A 19,518-nucleotide genomic window follows, 5' to 3' on the forward strand; every position below is an offset into this window, starting at 1 on the left:
AGAGGGAGGTGTGTGGGCTCTGACCAGGAGGGTTGCACTCCTTGCATGGAGCTGTGGTGTGTTTAGTTGGCTGAGCTGAGAGCAGGCTTTGGGGAGACGTGGACTGTTGTGTGTGTGTGGGGAGGGGGGCGGTGGTTGGGCAACCTCGCCTCACATGCCAGTGTGGTCATCTGAGTCAATTGACTGAACCATGTGATTCTGTATCTGTGCGGGAGTCGGAACATCGATGCCTTTAGAAACTGTTTTCTGACCATTGGAAGTGGTACTTGTTGGCGCCACCTATCGGCTAGACATGTAGCGTGTGACCTTTTGGCTCACCTTTGGGGTTTTCTGATTATGAAACTATGCTTTTTTTTTAGTCTTTGTTTTTAGTTAATTTGACTTGCAGAAATGTTGCAAGAATAGTGCAAAGAATTTCTGATTTCTCAACAGCGAACATTGTACTATATTGGTTTTATCCTTCTCTCTGTGTGTTTTTGTGTGTGTACACATATATATATACACACATGTATGTATTCATCCTTTGCATATATATAAATATATAGGGTTTTAAAATAGTTATTGTGTATATATGTACATTCTCTCTCTGTATAGCCATTTAATGTTACTGAATTACCATTTTTAAGAGTTGTATAGGCACATGTATGTACAAATCACACATACACGCATATCACACATACATACACACATTCTCCGCCCTCAGGTGTCAGGCGTGACTCCCCTGTACTCTGCTCACCCCAACATGTAAGCACCACACTGCTCCGTCGGCCGCCTGGGCTGACCCCTCCTGTCTCTTCATGACCTCCCATGGAAACCCCACACCTGAGCCCGGGCTCCCTGCTTCCTGCAGCCAGGAGTTGGACTCAAATAACATATATGCTTCTAGTGTATTCACTTTATTTTGTAATAAAAAAATGTCTTTATTGATTTTTAGAGAGAGAAGAAGGGAGAGGGGGGGAAACAAAGACGTGAAAAAAGAATATAAGTTGGCTGCCTCCAGAATATAAGTTGGCTGGTATGCACCCCAGCCAGAGACCGAGCCTGCACCCCGGGCATGCGCCCTCACCGGGAATCGAACCACAGCCTTCTGGTTCATAGGGCAGCACTCGACCAGCGAGCCAGGCCGGCCGGACAAGAATTACAACTGAATCTTGATAAGAACAGAGAGAGTTGGTGGCCCTTGTGCCACAGTCCGCTTCCTCCTCCCACTGGTCCCCGCTCAGCATGATGGGAATTCTGCACCAGGTGGGTGTGGCCAAGAGCTGGAGCTCTTCTCCCCTCAGCTGTCAGGGGTGCGGCCTCCCCAGCAGGTGAAGCCCGCCAGCCTTTGTCATCGCTCAGCGCTGCGTGGCTGAATTCCTGGGAAAGCTGGCTGAGAGGCCGGGGCTCCCTTCTCCCACCCACCCCCACCCCGGGCAGGGACGGGCCTGGGCGCAGCCGGGCATCTCTGCAGATGCGGACAGCACGGCCACATGGCCACCGGGAGCTGTGTCATGTGCTCTGTACACTGCACGCCTAACCGTAACACGTGGTCAGTGTATTTATGACCGTTTTCCACTTTTGGCATTTCTGTCGCTATTCCCAGCTCTGTGTCATTTGGTTCACTGGTGGCAGAACGGCTGATCTAGTCGGAAATTAATTTTGCCAGCTACTTATGAATCATGCTGTGCTTGCTGTATTTTTAATGTGAAAGTGCAGAATCTCATGAATTTCAAAGGACGCCCCTTACAGAGCGAGTTAGCCTCACTTCCCTGGAATGGGAGCCACCAGCTCTGGACCCTGCGGTGTAACAGCCTCCGCGCCTTCCCTCCTGTGCTGCCTCCGGAGCCGAGCTTTGTCCCGAAGACCGTGCTGTGTGTGACTCACTCTAGACTAATTGGTGACCGGGCCTTTCATTAAAATTAGAGCTCAGACCCTACCCTGGCAGTTGGGTCCTAAACATCGAGGCTGGTTGTTAAAAAGCTCAGTTTAATGAGTGCTTCTTCTGGTAAAGGGGACCGTTTCCCCCTTAGCAATTTTATTCTGGGCCAGAAAAAAAAGGGGATTGTAAAACCCGATGGACCTGTTTTGTGAAATTAAAGTTTTCACCTAATTCTTCCGCTTATGTTGTTGGAAATCCTGGTTTATAAAAAAATCCTCTCTGAATTTTCAAATCTCCTCAGTCAGCAGCATTCCCCCTTATTTGAACATTCCTGTTCCACGCTGCCCCATTCTGCCAATAGTGCATGTGTCTGTGCGCTTTCCTTAATTTTCACTGAATTTATTGTGGTGACATTGGCTAGTAGAATGATGTAGGTTTCAGGTGTACAGGGCTGAATACATCACCTGGATATTGTCATGCGTGTTTTGTCTGCTTTAACAGAAACGGAGTCGAGGATTTGGGAAGAGCCAGGTACGTTGAGTGAGCCCGCGGTCCGGCTGGCCTTCCCAGTCCCTGACTCCCCGTGAGTTCCTTATTCCGGAGGAACTGGGTCACTTCAACAGGCTCTCCTCCACACTCGTGCCACTCGCTGAACAAATGAGATCATGACACACATCTTCCCAAACCTTCGGGGTGAATGAAGCTAACACACCTTGTCGAATTTTAGGGCCGCTCGGCTCCATGGCTTTCCTCTCCCCACCCCCCAACCCCCTACCCGGTGGTGTCTGTGTTCTGTCACCTCCTCCTTGCCTCCCATGTGCCTGGCTCCTCTGTGCCCCGCTGGCTCCTCTGGGTGTGTCTCCCACATGGGCCGCTCTATCCCCTGCACCCTCATCTCTATGGCTCTGGCTGGCTAGAACATGGTTGTGTTTCACTGTTCATGCTTCCATGCCTGTCTTGCCCTAGAACATACGTTTTCTCTGTTTCGCATCTTCAGTTTTCTTCAGCATTCACATGGGCTCCAAATGTGTTTCTTCTCTCATTGCCTTATCCTCTGTAAAGTATTCTGCCTACTTTAAGAAAAAAAACCTACTGATGGTTACATAAATTTTGGCTCCAAAATAGCAGAATACGAATCCTGTCGCGTTTCTTTCCTCCAGCCCCTGCCCCGAGTAGCGTGATCGGTTGGTGGTTGCTTTTTTCATTATCAGTTGGCTCTTCTCTCCCCTTGCCTCACGTATTCCTCATCATGCTCCCAGTGCCCTGGGCAGAGCCTGTGATGAGAAGTCCTTGCAGAAACTCACAGGACCTCAGAACGCTGTCCAATCCACCGGACCCTCCGCCTGGACGCATGGCTCAGAGCGCCAGGCCGTGTGCATGTCCTGTGGGAGGGGCTGTCCCTGTGCAAGTGTCAGGCGCACACTGGTCTGCCTTCCCCAGATGCCAGCATCCCCAGGGGGGGATGGGGACGGTGCGGGTGAGTATTCTGAAGGCAAAAGGACAGAAGTGGAGGAGAGTAGAGACACCAGTGATGAGTGGGTAGGTCATGGGAGAGAGTGCGTCAGGGAGAAACCACTCCTGGGGCGGAGGGATGGTAACACGTGAGTGAGCGAGTCTTCGTTCCCCCGCCTCTGGGTTTCCACGGGAACCTGCTGTCACCGGCAGATCATCTGGACCATTCTCCTCCCGCCGTCCGGCCCCTGCGGCTCTCAGAGGACAGATGGACAGATGTGCTCATTCAATTCCCGCAGCAACTCTGACACAGCGAGCTCTTAGGTCCATGCCCAGGAGGCCAGGGATGTGACGTGTGGGCGTGGCCTCCTGTCCGCCCCGCCCCTCAGTCGCCGGGCCTCCTCTACATCGGATCTGGACCAGAAAGGCTCCTCTCTGAGCCTCATGCTTTCCTGTAAAACAAATGCCCTTGATGTTTGAACTACTCTATTGAAAAGCACACAAACCAACAGGAAGCCCTGCTTCTGCTGTTACTTGTTGAATCCTACAGAGAAGGAGGGCGAGAGGGAGAGCCCCATCCGGGTGTATGTAAATCCGTCCTGCTTCTCTTCATTTCAGCACGATCACCGCCACTCTTAACGTCTCTGTGTGTGGATGGCATGGTGGTGTCCTAAGCCGTGATGGGGCGGGATGGCTGACACGTGGGATGAATGTTTCCTCCGGGTGCTGGGGAGAGAAGATGGGGCGAGGAGCCAGACCTCCCTTCTCAGGGTCCTGTTTACGGGTTTTCCGTCGCTGTGTACCTCCTTCCCTCTGGGAACACTCAGGATTCAGGCTGGAAAGTCTGTCCTAGAAGTCATCCCTATGGATTCTGGTGCTTTTGTCTAAATAGTGACCCAAAATACTGGTACCTTGCCCAGCCGGTGTGTCTCGGTGGTTGAGCATTGACCTATGAACCAGGAGGTCAGGGTTTGATCTGTCAGGGCACATGCCCTGGTTTTAGGCTCAGTCCCCAGTAGGGGGCGTGCAGGAGGCAGTTGATGGATGATTCTCGTCATTGATGTTTCTATCTCCCTCTCCCTCTCCCTCTCCCGTCCTCTCTGACATCAGTAAAAACCAATCAGTGAACCCTGGTGCCCTGGTTTGGGCTTGGGGAGCTCTTGGGTGTCTGGCCCCGGCCTGTGACCCCGCGCCCTCGTCTGTTCCAGGCTTGGCCGTGTCCCTGCAGCTGCTGCACGGAGACCTTGAGCAGATCCGCAGGGAGTACCCGTCGGTGTTTTCTCACGGCGTGTCCATCACCAGGAAGCTGGGCTTCTCCAACATCATCATGCCGGGTAAGTGGCTCGAGCTGCCCACGTGATGAAGTGGACGGATTGTGTCTGTGTTCGACCCTGGAGACAGTTTTCGGATTTCGAAGCGTTCAGGTGGCGACGCTGAGGAAGGAGAGGAGGCACCGCAAGCCCTCACTGACTGTCGTCGGCAGGTTCTGCGACTTTAGGCGAAAGGACGCATAATGAAGCCAGTTTTCCCGCAGGCGAACTAGTGGAGAGAAACAGGAGTTCAGTTTCTGCCGCATCTCATCAGTCTTATAACGAAATGACCTGACTCGGGGACCTGCTGTGTGTGCTAAGAAGGAACCGTGTTTTAATAGTACCTACACTTTGATAATGGGAGGACAGGTGGCGTGGGAGGCGTGGCCATGTGTCATCTGACTGTGATCGGAGGGACATTGAGGTCGTGTCCAGAGAATGTCCCCCTCGGGTGGGGAGTGTCAGTGAGGTTGCTGAGAGGAAGCCCTGTAGGTTTAGAGAAGTTATTGAGCAACATTTAGCCTTTCTTGGAGGATTTTGTCACCAGAGATGTGTGTGTGTGTGTGTGTGTGTGTGCAGCCAAAACACACTCCAAAAAGTGTTCCTCAGTGGAGGAGATGGGGAGAAGGGGGTTCGTGCTCTTTTTAGTGGGGTGGTCACATTGTAAGGTTTCAAAAATGTCAAATCGCTATATTGTGCACTTGAAACTAATGTAACCCATATAATATTGTATACCGGCTACACTTAAATTATTTTAAAAATGAGGGGGAGCCCTAACCGGTTTGGCTCAGTGGATAGAGCATTGGCCTGTGGACTGAAGGCTCCCAGGTTCAATTCCAGTCAAGGGCAGGTACCTTGGTTGCAGGCACATCCCCAGTGGTGGGGGGTTTAGGAGGCAGCCAATCATGATTCTCTCTCATCATTGATGTTTCTATCTCTCTCTCTCCCTCTCCCTTCCTCTCTGAAATCAATAAAAATATATTTTATAAAAGAAAAAGAGTGTGAATCTCCTTTTCTCCCTCATTTTTTTTTAAAAAATATATATTTTTATTGATTTCAGAGAGGAAGGGAGAGGGAGAGAGAGATAGAAACATCAGTGATGAGAGAGAATCATTGATTGGCTGCTTCCTCCACGCCCCCTACTGGGGATCAAGCCTGAAACCCGGGCACGTGCCCTTGACCGAAATGAAACCTGGGACCCTTCAGCCTACAGGCTGATGCTCTATCTACTGAGCCAAACCAGCCAGGGCACCGTTTTTCAGTTTATATTCTCTTCATTCCTAGATCTACGGAATCCAGAGGCAGCACTGTCTCCAACCTTCCGCAGTGATCTTTTTACAGAGAGGAAGGGAGAGAGATAGAGAGTTGGAAACATCGATGAGAGAGAAACATTGACCAGCTGCCTCCTGCACACCTCCTACCGGGGATGCGCCCACAACCCAGGTACATGCCCTTGACCGGAATTGAACCTGGGACCTTTCAGTCCGAAGGCCGACGCTCTATCCACTGGGCCAAACCGGTTTTGGCATGAGATTCACACTCTTAGAGCAAATGCCAAACGGTAGTATTTTCTCAAGCTGCCAGCCCCCTCCACCACCAAGAAAAGGGTAGAAAGAGCAGATGAAGGGGCTGCAGGGGCCCATGGGGTTTGTAGAAAACAGGTCGTCTCAGTCACAGTCGAAACCCACGTGTCATAGCGTGAGGGGCAGTTGCTCTGAGAGGCCCAGGCACAGTGTGCAGCGTCCCGTGGCCTTCCGGGGGGAATCACCCCCGGAGGCCGGGAGAACAGCCGGAGTCTCCCGACCTGACCTTGTGCAGGGCCCAGCCCCGCATCCCATGCACGTGGTTGAAAAATGCTGTGTACCTTGGTGGCGGGCGATTCCGATACTTTTTCCTTCTGAGCTATAAATACCTGGTAGTTCCTCTTTCACAAAAAAGGAAAAGTGTCATCCCGCCGGGAAGCAACGGGGTGGGCAGATCTGATCTAAAAACCACATGTCAGCGGAGAAGGCCGCCGGCTGTGGTCTCTGGATCGGTGAACGTGGAAAATGTGAGGCCACGTGACAGACACCCTGTGGCCTGAGTCACTGTCTGGGACGTGCTTGCCCAGGCGCTTGGGTCTGGCTCCTGTGATAGACAGGAACTTGCTGTGGAGTCAGGCTCGCTCCCGTCTCTCCCAAGCCAAGTCTCCTGGCGGCTGTGAGGTCCCCGTGTCTGGAATTCTGGAAAAGACGTGCCCTGTAACTGTCCTTGTGGGCCTGCCATTCTCTCCCCTTTGGGCGCCCGAGTGTCAGACTGGCTTCTTGGAGCCGCCCCGCGGGGCTGTCATTCTGTCGTCACACCTCATAGATGCCAGGAGGGAAATACGGGGATATGGGGACATCGGACAGCGCCTTACTCCTCAACCCCAGGGGCGCCTCCTGGACGCACACGCTCATTGCTGCGAATGCGGCCTGCAGAGGCGGCCTGACGGGGCATGGAGACCGGCAGGGAGGGTGGGCACCCTTTCCTACAAGAATAAATAGGAAATGTGTGTGGAGCCCTGCGCTTGATGAACGGAGCTTTCCTCTGCAGAGTCCTTCATTTCCCCCCTGAGCAGATGTAAAACGGCTTTCATTCCCCCCGGCCCCCAGGTGAGATGCGGAACGACTTGTACATCACCGTGGAGAGGGGGGAGTTTGAGAAAGGAGGCAAGAGCGTGGCCAGGAACGTGGAGGTGACGATGTTCATCGTGGAGAGCGGCGGCCAGACCCTGAAGGTAAGGCGGTGGTCCTGGGTGAGACAGTCCCCAGCCATCGCTTTGGGCTCATCCGGAGCGAGATCAGTTAATTTCTGACCTGCAGGATTTTCAGTCTTCCCTTTCTTCTCTATCCCCGGGGATGTTTTAAATCATTAAAATGCTGTTCAGAAAGGAACGTCGGAAAGCTAACAGGCTCTTACAGTTTAATTGTTTAATTAACCGTGTCTGCAATCTCCTCCCAGCCGTTATTCTGTAAATACAGTATTTTAAAGCCATTTCGTATGTTTCCCTTTCATCTGTCATGGTTTTGGAGACAAATACTTTCAGTTGGCCGTTGGTAAAAGCAAACAAAAAAATCACACCTTTTATCGTGTGTATTTTCATTTTGACCAAAGGGAGGCGTGGAGACGGGCGTGAGGAGCTGGGGAGGTGGCCCCGGGTTCTCTGGGGAAGGGTGGTCTGTGTGAGCTTCCCGGGGGCACAGCACGGCTTTCACCACAGAGGGCCAGCTCTGCCGTGGCCTCGACCTTCACCTGGGCCGTGCCATTGCCCGCCTCGTGCACATCCCCGAGCCCCACCCGTGCACGGGGCCTGGGAGACCAGCTTCAGAGTGAAGCCGGCACCCGCGGAGCCAGCCCCACGACCCGAGTGTGTGTGGGGAGCAGGCAGATCCCCGAAGCCGTCGCCGGCTGCTTTCACAGCAATCTCCAGGGCGCTGCCTTCATCACCCCTTTTCTCCGTCAGGACTTCATCTCCTTCGGCTCCGGGGAGCCCCCGGCCAGCGAGTACCACTCCTTCGTGCTCTACCACAACAACAGCCCGCGCTGGGCCGAGCTGCTGAAGCTGCCCATCCCCGTGGACAAGTTCCGGGCCGCGCACATCCGCTTCGAGTTCCGGCATTGCTCCAGTGAGTGGCCCTGGCTCAGCCGTGCGGGGTGTCGTGTGGAGTTGGGGTGAGGGCGCCGGAGCACAGCGTTTAATGGTTGCCGTGGGGTAGATCCTCCCACTGTGGTCACTTCAAGCCGCCAACGGGATGTCACTGACTTGCCCGTGGGTAGCGGGGTGCTCTGTGGGCCTCGTGCTCCGTGGGCCTTGTGCTCCGTGGGCCTCGTGCTCTGTGGGCCTCGTGTTCTCTGTGGGCCTCGTGCTCTGTGGGCCTCGTGCTCCGTGGGCCTCATGCTCCGTGGGCCTCGTGCTCCGTGGGCCTCGTGCTCTGTGGGCCTCGTGCTCCGTGGGCCTCATGCTCCGTGGGCCTCATGCCCAGGGGCAGCCGGCTCCCATGTACCACTAGCATGTGGGTGATTCCAGAGCCGCGAGGCTGGGCAGGTTTCTAAGTAGTCCGTCTAGAGCAGTGATGGTGAACCTTTTGAGCTCGGCGTGTCAGCATTTTGAAAACTCTAACTTAAATCTGGTGCTGTGTCACATATAGAAATTTTTTGATATTTGCAACCATAGTAAAAGACTTATATTTTTGATATTTATTTTATATATTTAAATGCCATTTAACAAAGAAAAATCAACCAAAAAAATGAGTTCATGTGTCACCTCTGACACCTGTGTCATAGGTTCGCCATCACTGGCCTAGAGATTAGAGGAGAGTCTGCGGATGATCCCACGGAGGGAGATCTTGAGAGAGGGGCAGGGAGGCACAGCCGAGCTTAGGAAGGAGTAGCCGGTGAGGCGGGAGGAGAGTCGGGGGCTGAGTGAAGAGACACTTTCCAGAGGGGATCGAGCGGACGCGTCTGTCAGGTGCCAGTGATCAACTGAGGCAAAGACGGAATGATCATGACTTTTGCTTACTTTGTAAAGAATATTGACATTTGCCCAGCTTTACTCTGGAGCTGAAATGAATGATTAAAAAAGAAAATCCTATGTGATCATTCCATCTTCTGGGACGGCCTCGTGCGGGGGCTAGAGCCAGCAGGCAGGATGGCAGGTCTCTGTGTGGGGTCCTCTCGGGGGTTAAATGCAGAAGCAGCTGTGAGGGAGGGACATTTGCCTGAAGCCTCGTGTCTGACCGTCAAGGTCACCGTGTCTAACTCCCCCTCAGGTCTCACCTCCGAGCTGGGCTTTCCCATCCCGTGTCAGGCTCCACGTGTGGCCTGTGTAGGGAGGAACAGCCACCAGGCCCTGGGACGCCTCCCTGCCTATCTCCAGGCAGGAGGAGGCCCTGGTGGGTGGCTTCTTGGTTAGAGCGCCGCGTCGATACACCAACGTTGTGGGTTCGATTCCCAGTCAGGGCACATACAAAAATCCACCAATGAATGCATGAATAATGGAGCAACACATCGGTGTTTCTCTCTCTCCCTCTTCCTTCGCTCTCTAAAATCAATCAACAAAAAACTAAAATAGATAAATGCAGACGGAGAGTGGAGTTGAACACACAGGCTCCCCGAAAGCTTGCTCCAGGTTTTGGAGGAAGGTAGCGGCGGGAATAGGGAGGTGTAGGCCGCGCACCTCCCATCTGTGATCTCAGTTTCCTTATCCACGCTCCTTGCTGAGGCTCCTCGGCCCCTCAGCCGTTGCAGTTCTCAGTTAGGCACCTGAAAACCATGGCCCTCCTTCCAGCTTCCAGCCCCTATGCAGCGAGCCCCTTGACAGCCGTCCACCGCTTTCCCGCTGTTCCCAGCGTGGCTGGCAGGTCCCCAGGAGGCGGCAGCCTGGGCATATGCCCTGACCGGGAATCAAACTGTGACCTCCCAGCTCATAGGTTGATAATCAGCCACTGAGCCACGCTGGTCGGGCTCAAGACCCCTTTCCGTGAGTAGCAAGCGAAACACTGCATTTCACATGCGTTAGCTCATGCGTGCAGTCACATGTGGTTCTTGAGAACCTCCTGTGGTCTTCGCACTCACTCTTGGAGACGCCAAGCTTAGAATAAAGCAAAACAGAGAAGGAACCTGCCCTCCGTGGAGCTTACATCCCCAAGTGGGGGGTGGGATGTGATAAGAAAGGGGCGATACACAAATGAAGGAAGATTACCCGTCATTTCAGATAGTAATGAGCCCACGAAGCAGGTTAGTCAGGGAGTGGAAATTGCTGCCGAAGGGGCAGGGATGGGGGTGGAGGGGCCGCTGCCAACAGAGCTCCATTGATGCAAAGGGCGCTGCCGAGTGTGGGCGGGATGGCTTGGTCAGCGGCTTCTCCACGGCCTGTGTCTCTGAGCCTTGTGTCGGCAGGTGCTTACGGGAGCCAGTAAGTCGTCGCCATCTTTGTTTTCCCCACAGCCAAGGAGAAGGGCGAGAAGAAGCTGTTTGGCTTCTCTTTCATCCCCCTGATGCAGGAGGACGGCAGGACGCTCCCAGATGGCACGCACGAGCTCATCGTGCACAAGGTAACATGAGCAGGGGCTGGTGGTGGCAGGTCCCATGTCCCCCAAGATGCCGGGGGTCCACGTGGAACCACCCATCCGGCTTAGGGGCGTAACTGGGTTTTCCTGGGGTGACAAAAACGTCTGTCAACTCTATGCAGTGTCGTTTCTATGTTCTTTAAGATTAGCGAGCTCAGCCCAGCTGGTGTGGCTCAGTGGTTGCACCAAGAGGTCACTGGTGCGATTCCCGGTCAGGCACATGCCCGGGCTGCAGGCTCGATCCCCAGTAGCGGGCAGGCGGGAGGCAGCCGATCAGTGATTCTCTCCCATAGATTTTCTATCTTCCTTTCCCTCTCCCTTCCTCTCTGACATCAATAAAAACATGTAAAAAAGAATCCCTGCTGCCTGGTGAGTTAGGAGCCGAGAGCCTCGGAGAACGAGGACGGACAGGCTGTGAGACAGAGGGGCAGCGCCTGTGGGCGGCGCTGTGGAGGGGGTGTCGCCCTCGGCATGCCCGCGTTGGTGTGATGACAGCCCGTCCCCCACGCCCAGGGCCCTCGGCCTCTTGCAGGAGGAGGATTGTGGGCTGCTCCGTGGGCATCGCGGGTGTCCATCTCCTCTGTCCTGTTCCCGCTGGTTTTAGCGCGGAATGACCATCCTTGCCTGAAGGGACTTACATCAGGAGTGTGAAGCTGTCTGTTTTCAGATCTGCAGTTCTTCTTACCTTTGTTAGCGGCGTTTTCTGGGAGGGAGAGTCCCCCTCAGGGATGGACTGTCAGGTTCCCCTGAATACCGTCCCCTCCGGTCGCCCGTTCTCAAAGGAAGGAGTTGTTTCAAAGCTGCCTCAGCTGAGCTGTTGGAAGAACTTGAGTGTTTTTTCCAAAATTCTGTGCTGCCCACCAGCCAGGCACAGCGCACGGCTCCCTCTGTTCCGCTCCTCACGACCACACCAGGGGCGTAGAGACGGGCAGGGAAGTCCCACGGGGTAAGGAGCGTGGGGCAGCCCCCCGTGTGGGGAGTGTCAGAGCCGGGGCTCCACCCCAGCCGGTCCCGGTCCGAACCCGAGCCTTGTTCCTCTTACACAGCTCTGCTGCGTCCACTCCAAAGCCAGAACCTACTCGTGACTCTGTTTGGAGTGCTTCCCAGGTTGTACCCACGAGGGCCGGAAACTGTAATTCTCAGGAGGCCTCCTTCCTTTCTGGTTTTGAACAGTGCGAAGAAAACACGAACCTGCAGGACCCTGCCCGCTACCTCAAGCTCCCCTTCTCCAAGGGCCTGCTCCTTGGGACTAGCAGCCTCGCCACCAAGACCACCAAGGAGTCTTTTTGGATCACGTCATTCCTCTGCTCCACGAAACTCACCCAGAACGGTAGCGTCCCACCCTCTCGGGGTGCGGGGCTGGGGTTTGGTGGGCCTCGTCCGTCACCAGCCGGCAGTTCAGACCCTGGAGGAGAGCGACCGCTCTGGGGCGGGTCCCCAGGAAAACGGGACCATCCTGACCCGGGTCTGTACAATGCATGTCACGTGAGGGCCTCATAATGACCCAGGATTGGAGCTCACGTAGACAGCTTTCCAATCAACCCTCAAAACCACCTGCTTAAAAAATGAGAATAAGCCGGACCAGTGTGCTCAGTGGTTGAGCACTGACCTATGAAGCAGGAGGTTCCGGTTCTATTCCCTGTCAGGGCACCTGTGTGAGGCAGCCAATCAATGAGTCTCTCTCATGTTTCTCTCTCTCCCTTCCTCTCTGAAATCAATAAAAATATATTTTGGAAAAAAGAGAGAATAGAATGAGAGAAAGAACACCACCACCTTCCTCTCCCTGGTTTATGGCTCCATAGACACGCAGTTGCAGGCTGTGGCGTAAAGCCGGTTGGTGTTTAACTAGCGGGTACGGCTTTGGGGTGTAGGTTCCTGTCTGTGCAGGGTGTTCAGGAAGCGATAAGTAATGAAGCAAGATGATCCGGACAAACGTCCTGAAAGCCACGTCTGTGATGCGGGGAGTCAGACACGCCTGGGTTCTTCCTCGTCGCCACATGACGGGTCTGGCGCGCACCCCAAAGTCCGTGTGAATGAGTCGGGGCCTGGCGTTGAGGAGAGCCCCCCGCAGGGAGGCCTCGCGCCTGGTGAAGCGCTGTGCCTGCAAAGGGCTCAGAGCTGCCGGTCTCTCGGAGGCGCAGGGTGGCGGCAGTGGCGGGAGATGATGCCTCCTTGTGGGCATCGGGCACAGGCCTGAACACCTCTGGGTTCCTCGGGCCACTGCCTGTTTCTATACGCCGACCCGGGACACGGTTCTCTCAGGCTTGTCTTTGTGTCCATCTCTCCCCTTCCAGAGTCTCTCTGGAGATGTGCTTTTTACAGTCAGCAGCATCCTCTATTTTGGGGGACCCTGACGGAGGGCTGTCAGCCCCGGGTTAAGAGATGCCACGTTGCCCAGACTTTATCATCAGTGGGTCGTGATGTTCCCTAAATAAGGCCACCTGGGCAGAGCGCTATGTGGACTATCAACCATTTACCAAACCTGGAGCATGTTGGGGGGCCATCTCCCGCCCTGGGGGTGGTGGGTGCTGGGAACACAGCGGGGCCGAGCCTGGCATAGCTGGCTGCCTGGGGTTCTCAGCCCGGCGGGGCGCAGACAGACAGCCACAGCCTGGGACGCGTGCTCTCGGGTGAGGCATGAATTTCTGTTCTGTTTGAAGGCGACATGCTTGACCTTCTGAAGTGGAGAACCCACCCCGACAAGATCCCAGGCTGCCTCTCCAAGTTAAAAGAGATCGACGGCTCCGAGATCGTCAAGGTACACGCGGTCCCTGTCCCTCTCGGGGCCCTCGGGGTGGGGCTGGTCCCTGTCCCTCTCGGGGCCCTCGGGAAGGGTCCAGGCTTTGATCCTGCGTGCAGGAGGCGCCCTTGGGGTGGGGCTGGTCCCTGCCCCTCTCGGGGCCCTTGGAGTGGGGCTGGTCGGAGGGGAAGGACAACCCCCATTTGATGGGGGGATTTCCTTCTTCTCTCCCTAACAGTTTCTGCAAGACACCCTGGACACCTTGTTCGGGATTTTAGATGAAAATTCCCAAAAGTATGGGTCGAAAGTGTTTGATTCTCTGGTGAGTTTGCATTCCCTTTCATCACATCTTAACAGTGTCGCTTGTCCCTCTGAGCGTGAGGGTTCTCTTAAAAATCAGAAAACCGCTTGGGCTTGCCTGTGGCTTCCTAAAGCTCCGTTCTCTTCTTAGGTTCACATCATCAATCTGCTGCAAGACAGCAAATTCCATCACTTCAAGCCGGTGATGGACACGTACATCGAGAGCCACTTCGCCGGGGCCCTGGCGTACAGGTGAGCCCTTCCTCCCGGCGTCACTTTGCCACCGTGTGGTGGGCGCTTTTCTAAGCAGGCCCTCCTGCCCGTTTCCCCGCACTTTAGGGACCTCATCAAGGTGCTCAAGTGGTACGTGGACCGGATCACGGAGGCGGAGCGGCAGGAGCACATCCAGGAGGTGCTGAAGGTAACCCCAGACGAGGCCTCTCAGGGCGCTGGGCGTGGCGGTGCCTCAGCGAACAGGCCCCTCCGCGCAGACAGGGGTGGGGGTGGCGCTCACTGCACCCCAAGGAGCTGACTCGCACCCCAGCCACTGCAGAGCTGGAGACACTGGAAGGGACCCGCCAGGCTCACCCACTGCACCCGCTCGGGATGCACCTTCCTCCTCTAGGCGCCTGAACCCCTGGGGTCTGGGCTGGCGGGAGGGGGTTTGTGTGAGGACTGCAGGTGGGCGGTCACGCTTGGCCGTTCTGGCTCTGGCTTTTATCACCATCTGGGAGCGATTCTCCTTACATTTGCAGATTAGCAGGGACCACGGAAGGGAAACTGAGGTTTTACCAGGTCCCCTAGTTTAACACTGTCCACCTCCCGGGGCCACATGCTCACAGGCACGTGGAGATGCTGAGATCTCACTTGCACGCATGTCCAAAGAGAACACAGCTTCTTAATGGGATGGTCTGGGAACTACCCGGCCGTCTCCCGACGCCAGCTGTGAGGTATGCCCTATGCCATGTCGGTGGAGGAGGGTGGACAAGTGGGCCCTTAATATTAGGACACGTGGATCACTGGGTCTGCTTGAAGGGAAGATACTAAGTGGCGAGAGTACACACTAGCAAAGCAAAATTACTTTTGAAAACAGACTTCTTGTGTTAATTTAAAAATCTCTGAGGATTAAAACATTTTGTTTTTGCCTCTGAAGAATGACATAGAATTTTTATATTGATGTATTTAAAATTTTTTTAAAAATTGTGCAATGATAGTGGACAGTCAGTATTATACTAGTGTCAGGTGCACAGTATGGTGGGTAGACGTGTGTGTAACTTACAGAGGGGTGAGGCCCCCCATGAGTGTAGGACCACCTGACACCGGATGACAGTACCATGTAGCTACAACATACTAACGACTGTCCTGCTGCTTCACCCCCCGGTGACTGTTCTGTAGCTGCCAGCTTAGCCTGCTCCCTCCCCTCTGGCCGCCACCAGGGAAGTGTTAAGTGATCCAGACGTCTTCCCTCATTAGGCCTCAGGGAAAAGGGACTCTTCTCCCACATACACATGCTGCTCAGCAACCTCCCGGTCCTTTGCGTTTAAATCGGGGATTTGAAGTCTAACTGTCCCGGCTCCCTGCCTGTCCTTGTGTGTGAGTGCCCTGCGCTCACTGAGGGTCACGTGTCGCCATTGTGCTGCAGGCCCAGGAGTACATCTTCAAGTACATAGTGCAGTCGCGCCGGCTGTTCTCGCTGGCCACGGGCGGGCAGCACGAGGAGGAGTTCCGCTGCTGCATCCGCGAGCTGCTCCTGTCCGTGCGCTTCTTCCTCTCGCAGGAGAGCAAGGGGGCCGGGCCGCTCTCTCAGTCCCAGGTGCGTGTCTTTTCTTTTTACAGATATTTTTTATTGCCCTGGCCAGTGAGGCTCAGTGGGTAGAGCGTCGGCCTGCAGACCAAAGGGTCCAGGCTTTGACTCTGGTCAAGGGCAGCTATCTCCATTGCAGGCTGCTCCTCGACCCAGGCCCTGGTCAGGGTGCGTGCAGGAGGCAACCAATCGATGTGTTTCTCTCACATCGACGTTTCTCTCTGTCCTTCCCTTTCTTTTCCACTCCCTCTAAAAATCAATGGAGCCGTAACTGGTTTGGCTCAGTGGATAGCTGTAAAAAAAAAATCAATAAAAATATATATTTTTTAAAAATTGATGGAAAAATACCCTTGGGTGAGGATTAATCAACCAATCAACCAAATAAATACATTTTTATTAATTTCAGAGAGGAAAGGAGAGGGAGAGGGAGATAGAAGCATCAGTGATGAGAGAGAATCATGGATCGGCTGCCTCCTGCACCCCCCACACTGAGGATCGAGCCTGCAGCCCTGGCATGTCCCTGACTGGGACTTGAACTGTGACCTCCTGGTTCACAGGTTGACGATCCATCAACCCCTGAGCCGCGGGGCTGGGCCTCCCTGATGTCTCAGCTCGCGGCTGAGAACGTGCCGGGGGTTGACCTGCGTTTCTCTCTTGAAGGCCGTGTTCCTGAGCTCCTTCCCCGCCGTGTACTCGGAGCTGCTGAAGCTCTTCGACGTCCGGGAAGTGGCCAACCTGGTGCAGGACACGCTGGGCAGCCTGCCCACCCTCCTGCACGTGGACGAGACGCTGCAGGCGGTGAAGCTGCAGTGCATCGGCCAGACCGTGGAGAGCCAGCTCTACACCAACCCAGGTGGGCGTCCCGCAGGGCAGAGCGCAGGGCGGCTCCCACGCCCGCCTCGCCCCCGTGGCCGCGGGCAGCGAAGCCATTCAGATGGGAGACGCCAGCCTCCTCCTCCACGGCCCTGGGCCCGGGTGGTGGGATAGGCCTGTTGAGGAGCCAGGCACACGCGTATGGCTACTCAGCCCTGTTTCTGGAAGGAGGGAAGCCCTGGTGCTGAGGGACTGGTCCCTGGGTGGGTGTAGGTGCGCGTCCTTGTCCTGTGAGGCCGGTGTGTTTGTGCGGGCACCGAGGAAGGCTCCCTCCCGCCCTGAGTCCTTGGTTTGCGCCCTCTGATGTGTGTTAGGAAGAGAGTCACATACGCCTTTTCCTGTGAGACACCTCGCTACCTGGCTGGGGACCAGGCCAGCGCTGCACCAACAGGCGGACGTGGACGCCCTCGCCTTGTCTGTGGCCTTGAGGAGACAGCTCTGCTGTTTAGTGTTGTGTTCGCAGGAGGGGGCACTTCACTGACGCCCTTCCCTGTTCACCTGACGGGAGGGCCTTCCGTCCTTCGCTCTTGGCCTTTTTTATCGCGAGCAGAGGCTGATCTTGCCTGGTCTCTCTGCATCCGCTGTTAGTGTTGTGAATTGCACCGATGGAGGGTTTGGCCTTAAATCCTCAGGACAGACTCGTGTAATCATAGTGAGATATGTATCAGCCGCATGGGTGTTGGTGACATTTTACACGGAGGTTTGCCTCTGTGTTGAGGGAGGTACCCATCTGTGGTTTTTTAAATCTCGTAATGTCGTTGGTCAATGTGGGTCTCGGCGATGCCTGCCTCCTTCCGTGAGTCCATTGTGGTCCCTGTTTGCTTGGATTTCTGGGAGAATTCACACAGACCTGTTACAGTTTCTTCTATAAAATGCTTCATAGGACTCATAGGAGCCACGTGGGCCTGGAATTTTCCTTGTAGGTTTCTAACAAGTTTAATTCCTTTGATCAGCATAGAGGTCCTTAAGTTACCCATTTTTTATGAACAAGTCAAGTGGAATTATAATTTATGCAGATGTAGGACGCATGGGTGTTTATAAACCAAGAGTGATTCCTCTGAGTTTGCCCAAGGAGCTTACCCCCTGGATGAGGTGAATGAGATGGGCCTGGAGCAGAGAATCAGATGCTGCTAAATGGGGGATGGGGCTCCCCACGACAGACAGGCCTCACCGTTAGACAGAGACCCAGCAGCATGGCCGGGCCCGGCCTAACGGTCACTGACAGGTGTGGGCTCGTGCTGCCCAGGAGGGGTCTGGCAGGTTCCTCCACAGGGAGACTGGCCAGCCGAGAGAAGAGCTTCTGAAGTGGGGGCTCCCCCCTTCGTGCCCCACAAGCCGGGTGCTCACTGGTGATGAGGGGTGACCATGGAAGGTCGCCAGCTCCTGTGAAAATCAGAGGCCAAAGGGAAGAAACAGACAAAGAAAGAAGAACTTGAAAGAAAAGGAGACTTCAGTGAGAAAATAAAACAAAACATCAAGAAAAGAGTCTGATTTCCCAAGAGACGAACCATGCAGGCGTGAAACAAGGATGGGCGGTATTGGGAGAGGTCACCCCAAGAAGCAGACGTGAGCGGCCACGTCAGGGAAATGCAAGCATCTGGTCTGAAAATTACTCTGAATTTCGTGGTGAAGTGACGGCCTAGAGCAGGCGGGCCCCTCGGAGCCCAGGGCCTGTGTGCCTGCCCAGCTTGCAGGCCCAGGACACTGGCCTGGGAAGGAAGGAGGGGCCCTTGGAGCAGAAATATATTGGAGCATAAACAGGGAAACTTAATTGAAGGCTTGGGGGGTAAAGTAAGGAAATAGCCCAGAAAGTTGGACAAAAAATAAGATTTAAAAAAAGTCAGAAAAAGTAGAAGATAGTTTAAGATTTTCTAAAAGAGAGATCTCTTACCCTTGGAGACAGCATGGAGAGACCTGGAGAGCATTGTGCTAAGCAAAATAAGCCGGTCAGAGGAAGACAAGTTCCACAGGATCTCACTCGTATGTGGAATCTAATGAACAAAATAAACTGATGAACAAAACAGATCCCGAGACATAGGAGCATGAACAGACTAAGGAATCTCAGAGGGAAGCAGGCAGAGGCGGGAAGAGATGAACCAGAGAAGTCATATGCATATATGCATAACCCATGGACAGAGACAATAGTGTGGTGAAGGCCTGGGGTGGGGGTGGAGGGTCAATGGGGAAAAAAGGACATCTGTAATACTTTCAACAATAAAGGTAAATTTAAAAGAGAGAGAGAGAGAGATTCATGATGTGAATGTAGGCAAAGTTCCAGACACAGGACAGAAAAAAATGAAAGGGAAGGAAATCATCGTAGCTGTAATTCATGGCAAGTTCCCCGAGTGGAGGGATATGAGTTCATGGATTGAAGAGACCAAAAGACAAGGAATAATCATGAAATTCTGAATTACCAGGAGTAATTTCCCAAAAGCTTTCAAAAAGAGATCGACTAAACCAAAACCAAACAGGACTCCAACCACGCACAGAGGGCCGGACGTCAGAATGGCGGCACACCCCAAGTGTTCATTTCTCTATGTGTCCTGAGTCTTCAGTGGGGCTGGGAGCCGAGAGGCCAGTGAAATAAACCACATTGTGTCCGCCCTCTAGGAAGCCAGTGGGTGACCCATCTCAGTGGAAAACCAGGAAATGGCCCGAGAAGCATGCCATTTTGATATTTGGAGGTAAAACAAGCAATTTTTTTTTAAAAAAAACATTTCTTTTTAAAAAACATATATTTTTATTGATTTCAGAGAGGAAGAGAGAAGGAGAGAGAGAGAGAGAGAGAAACATCAATGATGAGAATCATAGATCTGCTGCCTCTTACACGCCCCCTATTGGGGATCGAGCTCGCAACCTGGGCATGTGCCCTTGACTGGAATTGAACCCGGGACCCTTCAGTTCACAGGCTGATGCTCTGTCCACTGAGCCAGACCAGCTCAGGCTAAAAACCCTATTTCAGTACAAGAGTGAAAACCCTTTTGCGTGCAGGAATCGTGGGTTGGAAAAAGGAGCTACTGGCTTTGAACATGGACCGTGTGGGACCGGTACCTTCTTAGCTACCTGTGCTAACAAGGTATCATTGTCCC

General features: G+C 54.0%; 1 protein-coding gene across 1 annotated transcript in view; it reads left to right on the plus strand.

Annotated features, from left to right (window-relative positions):
- Positions 1-19,518, plus strand: part of DOCK4 (dedicator of cytokinesis 4) — a gene marked incomplete at its 3' end in the record, with an annotated part of 102,802 nt that overhangs the window by 30,734 nt on the left and 52,550 nt on the right. Inside the window, exons 13-23 of the mRNA XM_015559687.1 lie at positions 4,522-4,647; positions 7,257-7,381; positions 8,108-8,270; positions 10,591-10,697; positions 11,886-12,042; positions 13,373-13,470; positions 13,691-13,774; positions 13,904-14,004; positions 14,092-14,173; positions 15,395-15,565; positions 16,217-16,409. Coding sequence (XP_015415173.1) covers positions 4,522-4,647; positions 7,257-7,381; positions 8,108-8,270; positions 10,591-10,697; positions 11,886-12,042; positions 13,373-13,470; positions 13,691-13,774; positions 13,904-14,004; positions 14,092-14,173; positions 15,395-15,565; positions 16,217-16,409 — 1,407 coding nt within the window. The remainder of the gene's footprint in view (positions 1-4,521; positions 4,648-7,256; positions 7,382-8,107; positions 8,271-10,590; positions 10,698-11,885; positions 12,043-13,372; positions 13,471-13,690; positions 13,775-13,903; positions 14,005-14,091; positions 14,174-15,394; positions 15,566-16,216; positions 16,410-19,518) is intronic.

This window comes from Myotis davidii, unplaced genomic scaffold (assembly GCF_000327345.1).
Source record: "Myotis davidii unplaced genomic scaffold, ASM32734v1 scaffold573, whole genome shotgun sequence".
NCBI classification, from domain to species: domain Eukaryota; kingdom Metazoa; phylum Chordata; class Mammalia; order Chiroptera; family Vespertilionidae; genus Myotis; species Myotis davidii.